General features: G+C 43.5%; 1 protein-coding gene across 1 annotated transcript in view; it reads right to left on the bottom strand.

The window, feature by feature from the left end:
- The window catches only part of HEPACAM2 (HEPACAM family member 2), a 108,634-nt gene that overhangs the window by 22,257 nt on the left and 67,659 nt on the right, over positions 1 to 18,718 (bottom strand). The window contains exon 4 of the mRNA XM_066584970.1: positions 6,901 to 7,197. Coding sequence (XP_066441067.1) covers positions 6,901 to 7,197 — 297 coding nt within the window. The remainder of the gene's footprint in view (positions 1 to 6,900; positions 7,198 to 18,718) is intronic.

Genomic DNA, 18,718 nt, shown 5'->3' on the forward strand with positions numbered 1-18,718 from the left:
GTGCCATCACCCATGCTCTTCACAAATAAAGCAGATTATTCTGACTTCAATACTGTAGAACCCCCTAAAGGTACTGTGCTAATAAATTGGTCAGGGCACAGTGACCGCATAGTTCAGTTGGCAGATTTAGTCATTTGGTTAACTGAAAATAGGAGTCTCCTCTGAAGTAATAAAGTTTTGAAGAAACTTCAAACAGCGCCTGTGGAGGTATTTACCCCTGGCCAGAGTAACCATCTATTGACTATGATAATTTGATATTGTGCGCAGAATATTAAGAACACCCTATTTTCAGGGTACAAACCAAGTTATAGCGTTAGTTGAATGTTAATAAATTGTTAGCACTGTATCCAAAGAATACCGCTGCATGTTTTTGCCATATTATTATTTGTCCAACATTTAGTAAAGCATTGGTTGTTCAACTGAACTGGCGTAAAGCATCTCCATCACCAGCACCATATTCCGCACCCGTTAGGGTGGTTTCACATCTGCGTTGGAACCTCTGGTCAGATGTTCCATCGCAGATCCAGCACAAACTACTGGAAGAAAAAGCACTGCATGCTGGGCAGATGAGCGGAAACTAAATAGACCCGGTTATAGTCAATGGGGTCCGTTCAGTGCTGTTCGGTTCCGTCATAAGACAGTCCAGTTCAGCCAAGGGATCCCCCTTTCCTGCAACCGGAATAGAGCAGGAAAATGAAACCCTCGAAACAGACGTGAAACCACTTTTACATTATATGTAAAAACTATAAGTGAAGAAGAAGAGAACTCCTGTACTCAGAGTGCCCCAGACGTGTGACAGCACCAAGATAAGATCAAGAGTGGACCAAGTAACTGAGGATGGTTGAAAAATCAGGACTAGTAAATGAATGGTGGAAACTTCATGAACGTATAGGTGGTAATTTATTAGATATATACAGAGACAGAGTGCAACGCGTTTCGGAGCCTATATGCTTCTCCTTTCTCAAGCACAAATCTACATAATAGTGGAATGGGAAATGACACGTTTATGAAAAATGATTAAAACAAAAGATAATGCCAAGAAGAGGGGGAACAAAAAGATAATATGTGGAATTAAGAAATAGATATATGATATAGAGGTAACAATGCAATTACATGCATGTAAAGGGAGAGAGAGGAATGAAAAAATGTATAAATCATGGGGGGACACACACTCTCTCTATATATACAGTTGTAGCAGGCATTCATACATACCCAGAGGCACTTTCCTCGCTAGCTGGCTTCGTGATCTTCTTTACATTATATTTGTGTGTAGGATGATGAAAGAATTTTAATGTATGGCATTATGAATTTTATGTTCAGCCGTGCAACAGATTCTGCTGTGGCCTGGTGAAGCCCTGAACCTAGTCACGGTGACAACTGGTGAATGAGCAGCGAATCATCCTGCTGGGTGGAACTTGTGCATGTGTGAGCGAATCAGAATACACATCGTGCCCCACGGAGTGATGCATGAATAAATATAAAGAGCAGGACGTGGCACATATGATGAGAAGGGTATCATCGTAAGTGTGATGTAGTGCTGCTGTAGAGAGAAGTGTACAAGAAATAATGTGTGAGAGGAGCAAGGCACAAAAAGTTAAGGAATATCCTGTTTGAAATAAGTGAGTCTAGACAGTCAACAGTGGAAGAGTGAATACTGGTCCAAGCCGGGCCATGGAAAAGTGAGTACTAGTCTAAGTGGGACTGTGAAAGAGTGAGTACTGGTCCAAGTGGGACCGTAAAAGAGTGAGTACTGATCCAAGTGAGACTGTAAAAGAGTGAGTACTAGTCCAAGTGGGACCGTGAGACAGTGAATACTGGTCCAAGTAGGACTGTGAAAAAGTGAGAACTGATCCAAGTGGGACTGTAAAAGAGTGAGTACTAGTCCAAGTGGGACCATGAAACAGTGAATACTGGTCCAAGTGGGACCGTGAAACAGTGAATACTGGTCCAAGTGGGACCATGAAAGAGTGAGTATTGGTCCAAGTGGGACCATGAAAGAGTGAGTATTGGTCCAAGTGGGACCATGAAAGAGTGAGTACTGGTCCAAGTAGGACTGTGAAAAAGTGAGAACTGATCCAAGTGGGACTGTAAAAGAGTGAGTACTAGTCCAAGTGGGACCATGAAACAGTGAATACTGGTCCAAGTGGGACCGTGAAACAGTGAATACTGGCCCAAGTGGGACCATGAAAGAGTGAGTATTGGTCCAAGTGGGACCATGAAAGAGTGAGTATTGGTCCAAGTGGGACCATGAAAGAGTGAGTACTGGTCCAAGTGGGACCATGAAAGAGTGAGTACTGGTCCAAGTGGGACCATGAAAGAGTGAGTACTGGTCCAAGTGGGACCATGAAAGAGTGAGTACTGGTCCAAGTGGGACCATGAAAGAGTGAGTACTGGTCCAAGTGGGACCATGAAAGAGTGAGCACTGGTCCAAGTGGGATTATGAAAGAATGAGTACTAATCTAAGTGGGACAGTGAAAGAGTGAGCACTCGTCCAGATGGAACCATAAAAGAGTGAGTACTAGTCCAAGTGGTACCGTGAAAGAGTGAGTACTGGTCCAAGTGGGACCGTGAAAGAGTAAGTAGTGGTCTAAGTGGGACCAGGAAGGAGTGAGTACTGTTCCAAGTTGGATCGTGAAAGAGTGTGCACTGGTCCAAGTGGGACCGTGGAAGAAAGTACAGGTCATACCACCGCTAATGTAGATGAGAAACACCTGAAATAATGGAGCCATGAGAGATCATTAAGAGAAACTAAGTAATCTACAATAAGGCCAGCGAACATTTGAGAGTAGCTATAGTGGCCAAAGTGTAACAGAGTAACTAAGCATGTTTGTAACTGCGTAGCCATCTGCGCCGTTACTGAAAGACTATCTTTTCAAAGAGCGTTACCATCTGCAGCATCCTGAGACTTGTACTGTGAATTGTAACAGAGTTTCTAAAAAGTGTGAAACGTTCAATTATTGATTTATACAAAGTGACGGTAACATTGCACATTTATTTGTTCATTTCTCAGATCTGTGATCTGTGCCCGCACGTAGCCACCCCGGCCCGACGTTTAAGAATAACTTATCTACTTCAGCTCATAGATTTCTTTTTGGGCACCTGGGCTGTTCGAGATGCGCCTAATGTATTAAGAGGTGTGTGCTTCCTGATACATTAGCTTACTCCAGAGGGGAATATATGATGTGTCTGTCTTAATAACTTTCCCCTATTATTCAGTGTGTGGTTTACAATGTCAGCGTACGACGGCGCACATATTCCACATGCTGTGTGTATTATTTTGCCCATCTGGAAGCCGTATTACCTTGTCACTTTATCATATTCATAACTGTATGTTATTGTTCGAGCGTCACTCAGCACTCATCCCGCCGGTGAAGGCAGAGCATTGTGCCCAGCTTGTCACTGTGTCACTGTCGGCAAACAGCCGCTGCTACATGTGTTTACTTTAATAATAAATGACAGCACAAGACATTCTGGACAGACCGGTTTGTTCAGTTCTGTAAAAAAGCTGACACTGCGCCACTTCTCTGCCAATGGAGGGACGGGACTGGAAATGTGTCATTCAATTAGTATGACATTATTTGACTATTACAACAAAGCTCCACCTTTGATCTACAAATATAAAATTCGACATCCTGGTAATATACGGAAACGGCATTAACTTTTTTCTACCTTTGACTGGAAACCATCAACAAACAGGACAATTGCTGATAAATCAATCTTAATAGAACTGTATGTATTCTTTAAAGAGGTCTTCTTGAGAGTAAGACTTTTTTTCCATGTTTTCCCCTATCATTTGGATGCGTGAAAACTGATAGATTGGTGAGGGTCTGAATGAATTGGAAAGCTGGATACCTGGCTATATACTCTTACTGAAGCACCTGGGAGAGATGGGTAAATGGAGGCAGCCACGGCTCCACCAATGTGCTTCTGTCATTGTATGGCCTACCCATTTAGTTTTTCTTGGTGGCAGTGCCGACAGTTTTTTGTGGCATGTGCACTGGGGGACCAAAGGCTGACATCACCTTTAATCATGCACTTCATCCACCCATCTGTCCCTGATGCTTCAGTGAGAGTATATAACTAAGTATACAACTTTCACATTCATTAGGAGGCTTTTTGCCCAAAGAGAGGTGACTTTAGAGCTAGGAGCACATCCAATAAGGTCCGTGTAAACATGGCGGATGGGCCCACATGCTTTGATCAAAATGTGCGCTAAGAACCTTGCATTTTTATGTGCTTAGTATAAACAACAGTTGGGCCATTTTATTAAACTATTAAATGTGTATGAGTGTTGAAGCACCTATTTCCGTTGCAGTTTTTGGTGCATACAGGTCGCCAAGTAGAAATTGTTATACTTTATTTACATGTGTGTGGATGAACCTAAACAATGCGATTCAAATCCACATTGGACTTTTCATCATGCAATATATCTGAGATTTACGGGGGCAGAGCTAATCTCCCGCCCCCTCCCCGCCCCTTGTCTATAACCAGTAATGGGAGTGGGCGGGACAGAGCGGAGCTTAGCTACGCCCCCGTCTTGCCCCCTCCCATTGCAAATGCCGGAGTGGAGGAGAGCGATAGAGAGCTGGTGAGGGGGAGGGAACTGCTTAGATGGAAGTGTATATCAGCCAGCCGTAAAAACGCCGGCCAATATATGCTCGTGTAAATAATCCCTTATACGTGTATTTTATCAATGCATCTGTAAATAAAGATTTCTACTTCCTGGATCTGTCATTGTGTTTGCACCGAAAACTGTTAGGGCGCATGTCCACGACCATCAGATCCATGTTGGAAAAATCCAACGTGTATCTTTCAGTTTACAGCCCATGTGATCGAAGCCTATGACTTATTCCTAATACCTTTCTATATCTGAATCCCCATTCATAAGACACTTTTAAAGCGCCCTCAGGACCGACCGCAAGAATCTTGAAAAAACACTCAATCTTTGGCATATTTGCATAGGCCACATCCCTAAGAGTTTTTTTACAGGACAATCCTGTAAAAAATGGAATGGTTGGGAGGTAGGATGTTTTAGCCACGTACCATGCAGTAATGCTTTTTACCAGTTGCTACCTTCTTTAATCATTCATAATGATTTCACCTAGGGGGGCTAAATATTGGGACCTCAACCAATACTGCGAATGTGCGAGTCCAGTCCCACCATCATAGAAGCAGTACCACCCACAACCCTAACCTATAGAGTACGTGTATCTATGGGGAAACAGAACTACCGTATATATGACATTGACTAAATACAAAATATACCTTACCGGCTATTTACTATAACTGTAGACATGATGTTTTACGATGCTTCCACCACTTTAAATGCCGTGTCCTACTTATTATGATGAACTTAATCAGACTTATTAAAGTCGTGTTTTATTAGTGGTTACATGTTTACACACAACAGTCCGTGTGTACAGCATCAATAGCGGAACGGCGCATTCTCCATTGTTATGGATGATTATATGGTATATATAGGAGGACTGTTAATGATTTAAGGGGGTGGGAGACCTTGGGTCTGTTTTTATAGTATACACTCTGCAGCACAACTCCTAGCCTGAATTTCCGGTCCTACCAGAGAATTATTACATGGCCTCAAAGCATCCACTTGTACATGAAATCATAGGGCCCCACAGGAAAACACAGAAAGGGCCCCACCCATCGGTGAGAGCTTCCAAATGTACTATGGATTCATGTGCGCCATAATATATCAATATGGAGGTCACAGCTGGGATTTTCATGTACAAAATTCCTATAATCTGATATGATTAGTTTCTCACATTTGGATATGATAATTATATATATTACTGTGCAACAATTTAAAGCAGGTGTGGAAGAAATGCTGCACATTAAGGCCGCCTGCACACGGGCATATTTGCATTGCGGAATCCGGAGCAGGCGTTTGTCTCCAGATTCCACAGCAAATACCACCCATAGCATGCAATGGAAAAACGCTTTTTCCTGCACATGAGCGGAAATCAATTGCAATTTTTCAGTTGAGGAGGAAAAATTGCAGCATGTTCTGTTTCTAAGTGGATTCCATGCGGACGGCTTCCATTTAAGTTAATAGAAGCTGTCCGACAAGCGGCTCTTCTGCAATTAACACTGAAGAAAGGTTATGGATTCCGTGTCATTACTAGGTGATGATGCGGGAAAAGCAGCAGTGTCTTCCGCTCTGACATCTCAGCTTCTTTCTGGTGATGGGGTTTTGAATACCCCGCCTCCAGTAAAGCGAGCGCTGTGATTGGATCAAGTGCCAGCCAATCACAGCCGGCACTCGATAAGCCAATCACAGCCATTCAGTGATGATCACTGAGTGGCTGTGAATGATCAAGCAAGTAACTATTGAGGTGTCGGAAGAAAGTATATAGAAGCTCAGGTTAAAAGCAAAGCAGGACAATGCCTGCGTCTACCAGACACAGGAGGAAAGGAACAAGTCTGAACAGTGGACCTAACATTCCTCCTATTAATCATAGACTAATAACGTTGCAGGAAACCCAGAAGAATCTAACAGAGATGCTACAAGAAGCCCAAGAAAACTATAAGAAGGCAGTGGATAAACACCGCAAAAGGCAATGGGCATCGCTATCACCTGGCATCAACCCGTAATCTGTGGAGAAACCTAGCAGTAAGTGTTCCATTTCCCTGCAGCACCACCACAGTGGAGAGGAAGTATTACAAAGTGCCCCTGGCAAGAGATGAGGGTCCTGAACAGAAGACCCCTGCTATTGACTCAGAATTACCTTATATGTTGTATGAAAATTGTTTTTTCTTAACCTGACGACCACTTTAAAAAATCTGAATGCTTTTTGAGGGTGGACATTCACATTTGAGTTCACAAAACTGATGAAATCTGATGGGTATTACAAGCATTTTAAACAACAAAATATTTCCTACCTATGGGTGTGATGATGACTGTAAACTGCGCCTCCTCTCCTTTCCCAGTGATGTTGTTGTACGCGCGACATAGATAATCCACAGTTTTTTGCCCACTTCTCTCAGGAAGGAACTTGAAATAGGGTCCAAAATTGACAATCTCTGTGGAGTTGTTGCCCCTTTGGATCCAGGCACAAGTATTTGGGGGATTGGAGTCAGCAGAACAGTCAAAGCGAACGGATTCTCCATTGGCAATGGTGAAGACTTCTCCAACCTTAAGTGCTTTGTCTGAGATCACACGTAGATCATAAGGTCCATCTGTCAAAAATTAAGATGTTCAGCAATGAGAGGAGAGTATAAAATACACAGCAGGAAGTTATCACTACATGATAAGGGATCATTCTGTATAGCAAAAAGGTAACACTATAGAACTAGGACTGCAAAAATAGATATTCAGTGTTACGCTGCTCTGATGAGGGCCAACAAGCCGAAAGCAAGTTGTTCTGAACTACCGTGGAACTGGCTTAAAGAGATTTTCCAGTTTTCTAACCTCTTAACCCTTTAACTCCAAGCTATTTTTCGGGTTTTCATTTTGGACTTTTTTCATGTCCGCCTTTTTTATTTTTCTGTCGATGGAGATGTGTGAAGGCTTGTTTGTTGTTTTTTTGTGTGTGTACAGAACAGTTGGCAGGCACCAAAAATGAAAATGGAAAAACAAACAATCAATACAAAAGGATAAGAAAAAAAATGAGAAAACCCATCTATGAAAACATACCAAAATATTTTTATTACTCAAAACAGGAACAAAAGAAATATATAATTTAACGGTGAAAAACAAAGAAACCATTCGAGTTTCCTTGGTAATAAAGGAGAACTAAAGGCAGCGCTTCAAAAGGATTTCTATAGAATTTAAAAAGAATGTTTAAGACATAATGTCAGACGTACAAATAAAGTGCTTATAGGACACGATAAAGTACTAATGCTCAAGCAATAAATATATCCACATTCATGCAAAAAAAAAACAAGTAATGTGATAACAAATACAAGCAGAAACAATTAATGAGAGGCTTAGGCCGGGCTCACACGAATCTCTAGCATGTGGCACTCAATGACATGCGTACTTGTTGCGTGCCACCAATCCCCATGCACTATCTTGGCAGGAATGTGCCCGTAATATAAGCCAAGATGTAGCATGTGTGTAATTTTTTTTTGTGCCCGTACTACACGCACGAAAATAAGTGCGGGTGTGAGTGGCCCAATAGAAGTCAATGGGCAATTGGCATCGCGAGTCGCATGTGGGAAAATTGCTTGTGTGACGTGCGATTTTAGTGGGCACTACATAATATTTGATTTGGGTATTTTTGTATGAGTCTTTAAATGTCTATTTAGAATGATAAGGATTTGGGGGATTGGAGAAGTAGAGGTTAATCATAATCTGCCTGACAACAGCTCTGTTTCCCCATTGGTTGACGGACCGTGAGGTGACAGTAAGAAGAGGCCTGTGATTGGGTAAAAAGAAGGAAAGTCCCACATGGGTTGGAGAGTCAGTTGGGAGTTAGCAGTTGAAGAGAGAGGAGCAAGTAAGAGCAGGAGGGAGATAGAGGAGAAGATAGTGCTGCGAGAAGGTAAAGGTGTAGATTAAGACTAGAAAGGGTTATAACAGCAAGAAACATATATATATATATAGTTTTACCTGTTAGCCTGACTCTTGCAGCTTCCTTCTTGCCCAAGATCACCTGCACTGCACCGAGTACTACTAGGGAAAGGGACTACAACCCCCAACAACCCATTCCTTCAAAAACTTTGTTCATAGTGGGACCAGGGTAGGAGTGCAACTACCTGGCTGCACCTCTCTCAGGCTTTGCTATGGACTGATGTCACGACAATTAACACCATCATCCCTACTCGACTACGAGTAGTGGTAAGTTTTGGCCAACCGTCATCTGGCCCTGAGACAACTGCTCTCATTGGCATTGTTTTTTTTATTTCTAATTGATTAGATTATTCTATAAAAAATGAGAACAGGGTAGTTTTTTTAATTTATTATTTTTCATCTTTTTGAAAATTTTGTTTGCTTTAATCGTACATTTTTTTTATTTCCCTTAGGGAACTTGAACTTGCAGTTGTTTGATTGCTGCTTTAATATACTGCAATACCTCAAATTGCAGTAAATTGTATTTTTAATGTTCATCTAGCAAGTCCAGCCACAGGTAGGACTTAATAAGGTCCAGTACATAAAAGCCTTGGGAGATTTCATCAGGGCTACCATAGCAATCATCGTCAGCCTGCAATCATATCATGGGGGCCAATAGTGAGTCGGAAGGGAGCCACCACCCTCCCTTCGACTGAGAGCTTACATGCCTCGGTGTGGACTGACTTCAATGAGAGTGAAGCTATTAGGCATTCAGCTGATTGGCAGGGATCCCGAGTAGTCCCCATTGATGAGGTACTGATGACCTATCCTGGGAATAGGTCGTGAATAGAAAAAAGTGGCAACACCCCTTTAAACATAAAGTATATTAGAACTTTTCGGAACTTTTTTTTTTTACATAAAACTAATAAAGGAGAATCCTCGTCCCCAGGAAAAGATAATCATAGGTAGAGATCAGCGACTTTTAATGCCCAATCCGATTTTCACTGATTCGCAAATTGGTTTCTCACCCAAAATTCTCAGAAACAAATAATAACTTGACAGAAGAGGACTTAGAATAGAGACAGGCCCCCATACAATCTACTAGTTAAAGTGGCTGCAAAGAGCTCCTCTGACTCTGGAGGATCGAGCACAACCAATCAGAACACCGACATACACAGATTTTAAATGGGCATTTGTAATACTTCATTTTTCCTGTGGTGGCGCTGCAGGAAAATTAAGCATATACTGGCAGATTACAACTTTTCTATGGAGGACAAACTGTGATCAGTTTATCACGGAGGGACCTTTCTAACAAAAATGAGATTGTGGAAAGCAGACAATGCAGTTAAGATCTGTAAAAGGAGGGTATGTTTTCTGTGCGCCTTTTATTTTAGCAAGCAAAATGTCTGGCCCACCCATAACATTCACAATATACAGTATTTTTAGTTTCACACACCCACTACATAAGGAAAAAATATTGTCAAAAAGACAAACATGTCAGCAATGTCTGCAGATAATAACAATAATTAAACCGTAAGAAACAAAGAACAACACTAAGTAATTAGCACCTAGTTATAAACCCAAACACACCGAGCAGATGGAGGAATTGTATGAGCCATATGTGCATCTATTCTATCATACCCCGGCCCCTGCGGATAGCATTAAGCAAACTTATCTAAAGATCAGTGCAGCTTTATGTGCTGGAACACAAAGGGTTACTGGGGTGCACTGGTTTCAACAGACATTCAATGTGTTTAATGGTTGCCTGTTGCCCGGTAGAGCAGAGAATTCCACTGAACGCATCACCTATTGTTTTCAATGGGACAGTCAACCTCATGGCATGCCGTATGATGTACACGCGAAAGGCAATGTGATGTTTCCCATTCAAATCAATGGAAAACACTTACCGATCCTCCAACGTGCGTAAAAACATATGCGGAGAATCACAATTTCCCAGAAGTGAGGTGAGGCATTTTTGCATGAAAAACGCCTGTCATCCGCAGGCAAAATACACGTTGACAAGCGTGATATCGGCATAATATCACACTTACTAAAGTGCTATTTTCACAGTAATGGAAAGCGTTTTTGATTAAAAATTACATTGATTTGTAAAATTGTGATCCTCACATGTGTGAAAAAAATCGCAAGTGTTTTCCATTGACTTTAGTGGGAAACCGCATCGCACGATATGCAAGTGCCATGTGAGGTCTTTGAAGGTCCCATTAAAAACAATGGGGGAGGCGTTCCAAGGGAACGGCTAAAGATAGAACGTGCTGCGCTGCAAGGTAAAAAAAGAACGCATGTGTGAATTAATCCATTGAAAAGAATGGATCTCATATTTGTGCTTGTTTTTTGCACATCGCATCACAAAAAACTTGCGCGGGAATATCCTTCGTGTGAATGCGCCCTTACTTGACAGTTAAACGGGGACAACCTGTTAAAGGGTGCATTGGCACATTTTTATACATGGCTGCACTAGTACTACATCATTAAAGAAGTTTTCCAAGCTTTTGCTATTAATTAACTATTCTGAGGATAGGTCATTTAGGCCGCCTGCACACTGGAATTCCGGAATCCGCGCGGGCGTCCGCCTCCGGGTTCTGCGACATTTACCATCCATAACATGTTATAGAAAAGTGATTCTTCCTGCACACGAGCGGAAATCAATTGCAGTTTCCGCTCACGGAGGAAAAATCATAGCATGCTCCATTTTTGTGCTGATGGCTTCCATTAAAGTCAATGAAAGTCGTCCGATCCGCGGTCCATCACGGAAAGGTCACGGATTCCACGATGAAAGCAAGAGTTTAAAAAAAAAAAACTATGCTGCGCATGTCCAATGGCGAGCCATGCGGGCCATCCTCAGTACAGCTGAAGAGAAAACAAAGCAGGTATGCATGGACGCCGCTGCTACCAGGGCCAGATTCCGGAGCAGGCGGCATAATAGTTGATCTTCAGGGATCCACCGCTCAGGATCCCCAACAATTAGCTGACCGCCGGCCTGCTGTAAGTGCTGTGGGCCCAGATGTCATCATCGGGGTTGTAGCAGGAAGTGTAATAGGTGGCTTCACTAAACCCAAGTCAAAAAGTGATGTCTGACTACATTCCATTTAAAGGGTTCGTCCGCAGGGGCATGCAATGCATGCAGCGCTTTCTCTTCCAGTATTTTGTGCCGGATCTGCGATGGCATCTCCCAACAGAGGTTCCAGCGCAGATGTGAACCCAGACTTAGAGAACTGTATGGAAATATTTTTCTGACCAACGTATGGTATAATTTGGGCATCCTATAGTATGAGAACTGTATTTAGGGGGAGAGGTATCAAAGTTAGTGCAATGTAAAACATCAGTTCTCTCATTTTCAAAAGAACAAACAAGTTTTAAGTAAAAAAAGTATGCGCCCGTGGAAAATGCAAACAAGTAAAATAAAGAAGTCTGTTAGGTGGAAAACGGAAAGGGTAAGAAATAGAATGGCATTGTAAAATTAAATTAAATTACAGGTAGGCAATGTGTTTCGGTGCGACAAGCACCTTTCTCAAGCTAATGCATGCATATAGATATGTATAGATATTAAATTACAGGTAGGCAACGCGTTTCGGTGCGACAAGCACCTTTCTCAAGCCAATGCATACATATAGATATGTATAGATATTAAATTACAGGTAGGCAACGCGTTTCGGTGCGACAAGCACCTTTCTCAAGCTAATGCATACATATAGATATGTATAAATATTAAATTACAGGTAGGCAACGCGTTTCGGTGCGACAAGCACCTTTCTCAAGCCAATGCATACATATAGATATGTATGCATTGGCTTGAGAAAGGTGCATGTCGCACCGAAACGCGTTGCCTACCTGTAATTTAATTTTATTTTACAAATAAAATTGGAAAAATCAACCTGCTTGCTGCAAATATCATCCGCGATCAAGAGGATCTAGAGGAGTCAGCACTTAAAGGAGGGGGCTTCTTGTCTAATACACCCCCCTCCTCCCGAGTAAGTGCCATTCTATTTCTTACCCTTTCCGTTTTCCACCTAACAGACTTCTTTATTTTACTTGTTTGCATTTTCCACAAGCGCATACTTTTTTTTTTACTTAAAACTTGTTGTTTGTTCTTTATTGGGGGACCACTCTCCTGGTGAGAGTCCCCCCACATTGTCATTGCAGCTCTCCTCCTTCACGGAGGATAGGAAAATAGCATATTGGAGAACTTGCTCACTATCCGTTGGCGCTGTCTGAACTGTTGTGTTTTTCTAAACCTCATTTTCAAAAGGGCGTCTGAAAAATAAGATATACGGTTGTAGCAAACTTTACCTTGACATTTAATGCGTTATGATAACTCAACTACAATGTACTACAAAAAAGATCAGTTTACAACAATGTACCAGTCAAGTTAATGATTGCTACATCGGTAGCAACTGACTTATTGCTGTGGGCAACTCCTCCACTATTAGTGCACCAGTTTTGGTCCTGTGCTGGAAACAATTGGCCAATTATCAGACGCCAGGTTAAATGAATTTCACGATAAATATAAATATTATCTCTATACGGTATGGCCCTCATTGTATGAGTAGGGATGAGTTTTTTATAACATCGGGTCACCTGGGATTACCTGTTTTATATCACCTGTTCCTGAATGCCCACATCATGTACATAGCAACCTGGTGATTACACGCTATAGCCAAGCCATTGGCACCGAATCAATGCCCATTTTCTACTTGCACCCCCAGCTGATAAGCCCTATAGAGAACTCATCAGAGTCTTTCACTGCTGTTTACCAAATGCCTTGTAAAATCATAAATCACCTGTTTTGTTGAGACTTTACTGCTGTGAATTTAGTGCTGATTGGTTATGTCAGCAGCACCCAGCCGCCCATTCTATTACTGAGCAGATGGCATGTACTTAGTGCGAGGGACCTTTTTATCATTGCACACCCCCGCAGTCTCAACATATGGTACATGGAAACCTTACGAGCAGGCTCAGTAACTGCAAACATGTTATTGACAATATATAGATGGAAATTTACTGCATCCGAGAAGCCGCCTGCCAATATTCTGCACAGAGGAAATTAACTCTTTGACAGATGGAGGCTGGACCCGGTGACGGTAATTTACGGAACTGCTGGAAAGGTGACCATCAACAACAGTGATGAGGGTCATGTACATACAGGGGGCGCCAAATGCAGATCATGAGATACGGGTTATATTTAGGTACTAACGGGTGTTCTGGGTCATATTGTATTTGCATAAAACGAATCAGATTTACATAAGTAATTGTTGAGCCAGTAAACTGACTTACAGGAATTCACCATACAGCTTTTGAGAATTGACATCGGGTAGATTCCAAGAAGCAAAATACACTCATTGCCAGAAACCATCCCTCCCCTAAAAGTTGTCGGAATCGAATGAAACTTTCTGTGTGTGATTGTAACATTGATTTTATCTGTCCAGACATTTGTTGTTAACTAGGGATGAGCGAGCGTACTCGGATAAGCACTACTCGCTCGAGTAATTTGCTTTATCCGAGTATCGCTGTGCTCGTCCCTGAAGATTTGGGTGCCGGGACGGAGCGGGGAGCTGCAGGGGAGAGCGGGGAGGAACGGAGGTAAGATCTTTCTCTCCCTCTCTCCCGCCCGCTCTCCCCTGCTCCCCGCTGTGACTCACCTGTCAGCCGCAGCGGCACCCGAATCTTCAGGGACGAGCACTGCGATACTCGGATAAAGCCAATTGCTCGAGCGAGTAGTGCTTTTCCGAGTACGCTCGCTCATCTCTATTGTTAACATCTCTCAGGTAAAGTAATGGATCCAACAAATTCTTGTCCGCTCTTGCTGACAACCTTATCTTTCAAAAGGTAGAAGAGAAAACAAAGGAGGAAGGGACAAAAGGCTTCAATAATGACCCTGTGAACCCTCCATGTAGCTGGCAACTCAAGTTCATAAGCAAGCGGGTTTACTACACGCGTGATGACAAAGGGACCCACGTAACGCGGAGCCAGTTTCAAAGACGGAACCTTCAATTTGAGATTTCTAGAAGACAAATATACTTTCTGTCCCACCCTGTAAGGTTCAGATACTGACAGACTCTTCCCACTACGCAACTGCATACAAGCCCCCGTTGCTTCCAGGTTCTTCTGTACTTCTTTCCATACCCCCTGCAGCGCATCTGTGGTGACATCAGCTGCAGGACAGGCAGACGGAGTAGAAATAGCCATAAGGAAGCGAAGATGCTGACCATATACGTAAAGGAATGGAGACACCCCAGTGGAAGAACAAGTGCGGTTGTTCAGCGCAAACTCCGCCAACGGCAGGAAGTCTGCCCACTGATGAGCCTTTTCGCTAACAAACAACCGTAAATATTGCACTAAATCCTGGTTCTTCCGCTCAGTCTGACCATTAGTTTGCAGGTGGAATGCTGAGGAGAAGGAAAGTGACGTTCCCAGGTTTCTACAGAAGACTCGCCAAAATTGCGCAACAAACTGAACACCGCGATCAGATACGATGTTCTCGGGAACACCATGTAGACAAATGATATCTTTTACAAAAATCTTTCTCGAAAATTCTATCGCAGAAGGTAGCTTCTTTAACGCCACGAAATGTGCCATTTTTGAGAAGCGGTCTACAACCACTAGGATCGCGGTGAACTTCTGAGACTCAGGTGTATCGGTGATAAAATCTACAGATAAATGCGACCACGGAAGAGAAGCCACCGGTAACGGTCTCAGAGGCCCCTCCGGACGACGTCGCCGACTTTTACTGCGTGCAGAGACAGAGCATCCCTTAACAAAGTCGCGGATCTCCCGAGACATGCCTGGCCACCAGTAGTGCCTAGTACAAAGATCCAGAGTCCCCTGAACCCCCGGATCGCTTCCGAGAACAGATAAGTGAGACTCTTCAATGACTCTAAGACGCAAGGTCTCTGGCACAAACCATCTGCCCTCCGGCAACCCCGAGGGAGCGTCCTGCTGACAATTTTGAAGATGAGGAATGAGATCAGATTCTACAGCTGCCAACCCGCCCCCCCCAGGTGCCAAGATATTCTCGGGAGCCACTGTCTCACTTTCCAGCAAACCGAAACTCTGTGAGAGGGTGTCTGCCTTCACGTTCTTCTCCCCTGGAATATATGTAACGACGAGGTTAAAATTGGCGAAAAACAACGCCCACCTGGCCTGACGAGCTGTGAGTCTCTTAATGTTGGCGAGATATACCAAGTTTTTATGAACAGTATATACGGTAATGGGATGCCTTGCCCCCTCAATAGGGTGACGCCACTCTTCTAGAGACCACCTAATCGCCAATAACTCACGATTACTCACGTCGTAGTTATGTTCCGCCAAAATGAACTTCAGCGAGAAGAACGCACATGGACTATACCAAGATCTCCCACTGACTTCCTGAGACAATACAGCCCCCACCTCAGATGCATCGACTTCAATAAAGAACGGTCGCCGCGTCAGGCTGTACTAGCACTGGGGCCGCAGTAAACGCCCTTTTGAGACGACTAAAAGCCTCTAGAGCCTCTGGCGACCATCTTACCAAGTCGGCACCCTTCTTTGTAAGATTGGTCAGGGGTTGAGCAATAACAGAATAATTCTTAATGAATTTAGAGTAAAAATTTGTGAAACTCAAATACCACTGGAGAGCTTTCAGGTTATCTGGTCTGACCTATTGGGAGATTGCTGCCACTTTATCAGACTCCATTTGAATCTCCGTGGGTGAAATCACATAACCAAAGAAAAACACTTGTTTAGTACCAAAAATGCATTTCTCTAACTTGACAAAAAGTTGGTACTTACACAAACAGGTCTGAACCAGCCTCAGGTGCCGCACATGTGAGTCCCAGTCTGGCGAGTACACCAGAATGTCATCGAGATATATGACCAGAAATACCCCCAGGAAGTCGTGGAAGACCGCGTTCATAAACCCCTGGAACACAGCGGGGGCATTACAAAGTCCGAAGGGCATGACTAGACATTCAAAACGTTCGAACGAGAAGTTGAACGCCGTCTTCCACCCATCTCCCTTTCGGATGCAAATTAAATTGTAAGCCCCCCTTAAGTCCAATTTGGAAAACCAGTGGGCCCCTACCAACTGATTCAATAAATCAGGAATCAGGGGCAAGGAGCACTGGTTCTTCACTGTAATTTTATTCAAAGCCCGATAATCCACACAAGGCCTCAATGTCCCATCCTTCTTCTCTACAAAGGAGAGACCTGCCCCGGCAGGGGACCTGGACGGCCTGATATGTCGTTTGGCCAGAGACTCTGAGATATAGGACTTAAGGGTTTTGTGCTCATGCCCAGACAAATTGAAAATGGCTCCCTTAGGTATGGGACTGTCGGGGATCAAATCAATACCACAGTCCAACTCTCTATGGGGAGGCAAAGTCTCAGACAGTTTCTTGGAAAATACGTCATGAAAATCAGACAAATACTCAGGAATAAGTATGGTATCTGCTGAACACGTGGATATAGTAGCTAAGTGACTATGACAGGAGAACCCCCAATGTGTCAACTCCCGAGTGGACCAACCAAATCGGGAATTGTGTAGTGCCAACCAGGGCATACCAAGCACTACATCAACGGACATCCTTTCTATTACCAAGAACAACAGATTCTCAGAATGGAGAATACCCACAGTGAACTGTATCATAGGAGTCCTCCATTGTACAACCCCTGCAGACAGAGGGGTAGAGTCAATACTAGTGAAGCGTATGGGAATCTTTAATGCCGATAATTCAGTCATCAGAGGTCTGACAAAACCTAAACAAATCAAATTGGCGGCAGCACCCGAATCAATAAAAGCTTGACCAGACCAAGTGAAATTCCGGAAGCCAATCTAACAAGGCACCAACAACTTAGGGAGTACCTGTGATTCTAGGCGATCCTCCCAAAAATCGCCTAGGATCTGAAGTTTTCCACCGGTTCAGACTGATGTTGTAGACACTTCTGAGGACAGGTCACAACACGATGTCCGGCTTTCCCACAATAGAGGCAGAGACGATGAATCATCCGGAACTGTCGCCTTTCCTCGGGACTTAACTGGTCCACTTCCATAGGATCGGCCCCAGAAGTTGGCATGGGAGAAGTAGGAATGGGTCTGCTGGATTCCCTAGCCTTACGGGCCTGACGTTCCTCTTTTCTAGATCTCAGCCTCCTGTCAGCTTTAACCACCAATTCCATTGCATCATTGAGTGTCACAGGAGCAGGATGAGAAATGAGTAGATCCTTGATAGCGTCAGAAAGACCCAACAAAAACATATCTTTAAGGGCGCTATAGTTCCAAGAGGTTTCACCTGCATACAGTCTAAATTTAGAGCAGTACTCCTCTACCCACTGCTGCCCCTGACGTAGAGACATGAGATGAGATACCCCCAACTCGCACGGTCTGGCTCATCAAAAATACCTCCAAGTTCCCGAAAAATATTCTAGGTGCTCTGCAGGTGCCCTATGTAATGAAAAGAGCTTCTTCACAGCTCCTGAGTGGAACAGTGCAGAATCTGTGTGAGAATGAAGTAGCATGGTTGAGGACCTGAATATCAGGGGCTGCATGGACTGTGAAAGGGCCCTGATGACAGGGAGCTATATGCATATGGTGAAAGGGCCCTAATGAGCTTGGGCAACGGTACATCAAGCTGCACAAGAGAGAGGGAGTCATCACTGTGCCTGCAATGGCAGGATGACCATCTGAATTTCAGAGGACTCTCGCATCAGGCCGTAAGTGAGGCTCGGCCTTGTTACAACCAGTGTGCACACTATGAAAATAACTGATCAAGTACTTAGCGGGCCTGCTGACAGTGGTGATTCTATGAGGACTTTTTGCCGGATTCCACAAGATGCGGAGGACTGCTGGGAGTTGTTATGATAAAGGGGAAGTTGTTTTATTAATTTGAGGATAAAATGATGTTCCGGAGTTCACGGTTAGCAGAGCTGTATTCAAGTTGAAGCTGAGATTATGTCCAGTGTGGGTGTTGCATGTAAGAGCGCAGGAAGCTACCTGATGCTTTAAGTGTAGCAGGGAGGTGTTCGTAGCCGGAGAGAGAGTTCTGTCATAAAGCGATATGCACAATGTGATTGTCGTAAAGAGACTTCAATAACATCAGGCATCTCGGATCTAGAGACACGGCCCCTATGGGGTTTAAACTATAGGAAGCAAATCAGTAATGGTCTAGGGCCAGTATGAAGAGATGCAAGTGAGTTGTTGTGGGATAGCATGTA

This window comes from Eleutherodactylus coqui, chromosome 12, assembly GCF_035609145.1.
Source record: "Eleutherodactylus coqui strain aEleCoq1 chromosome 12, aEleCoq1.hap1, whole genome shotgun sequence".
NCBI lineage: Eukaryota > Metazoa > Chordata > Amphibia > Anura > Eleutherodactylidae > Eleutherodactylus > Eleutherodactylus coqui.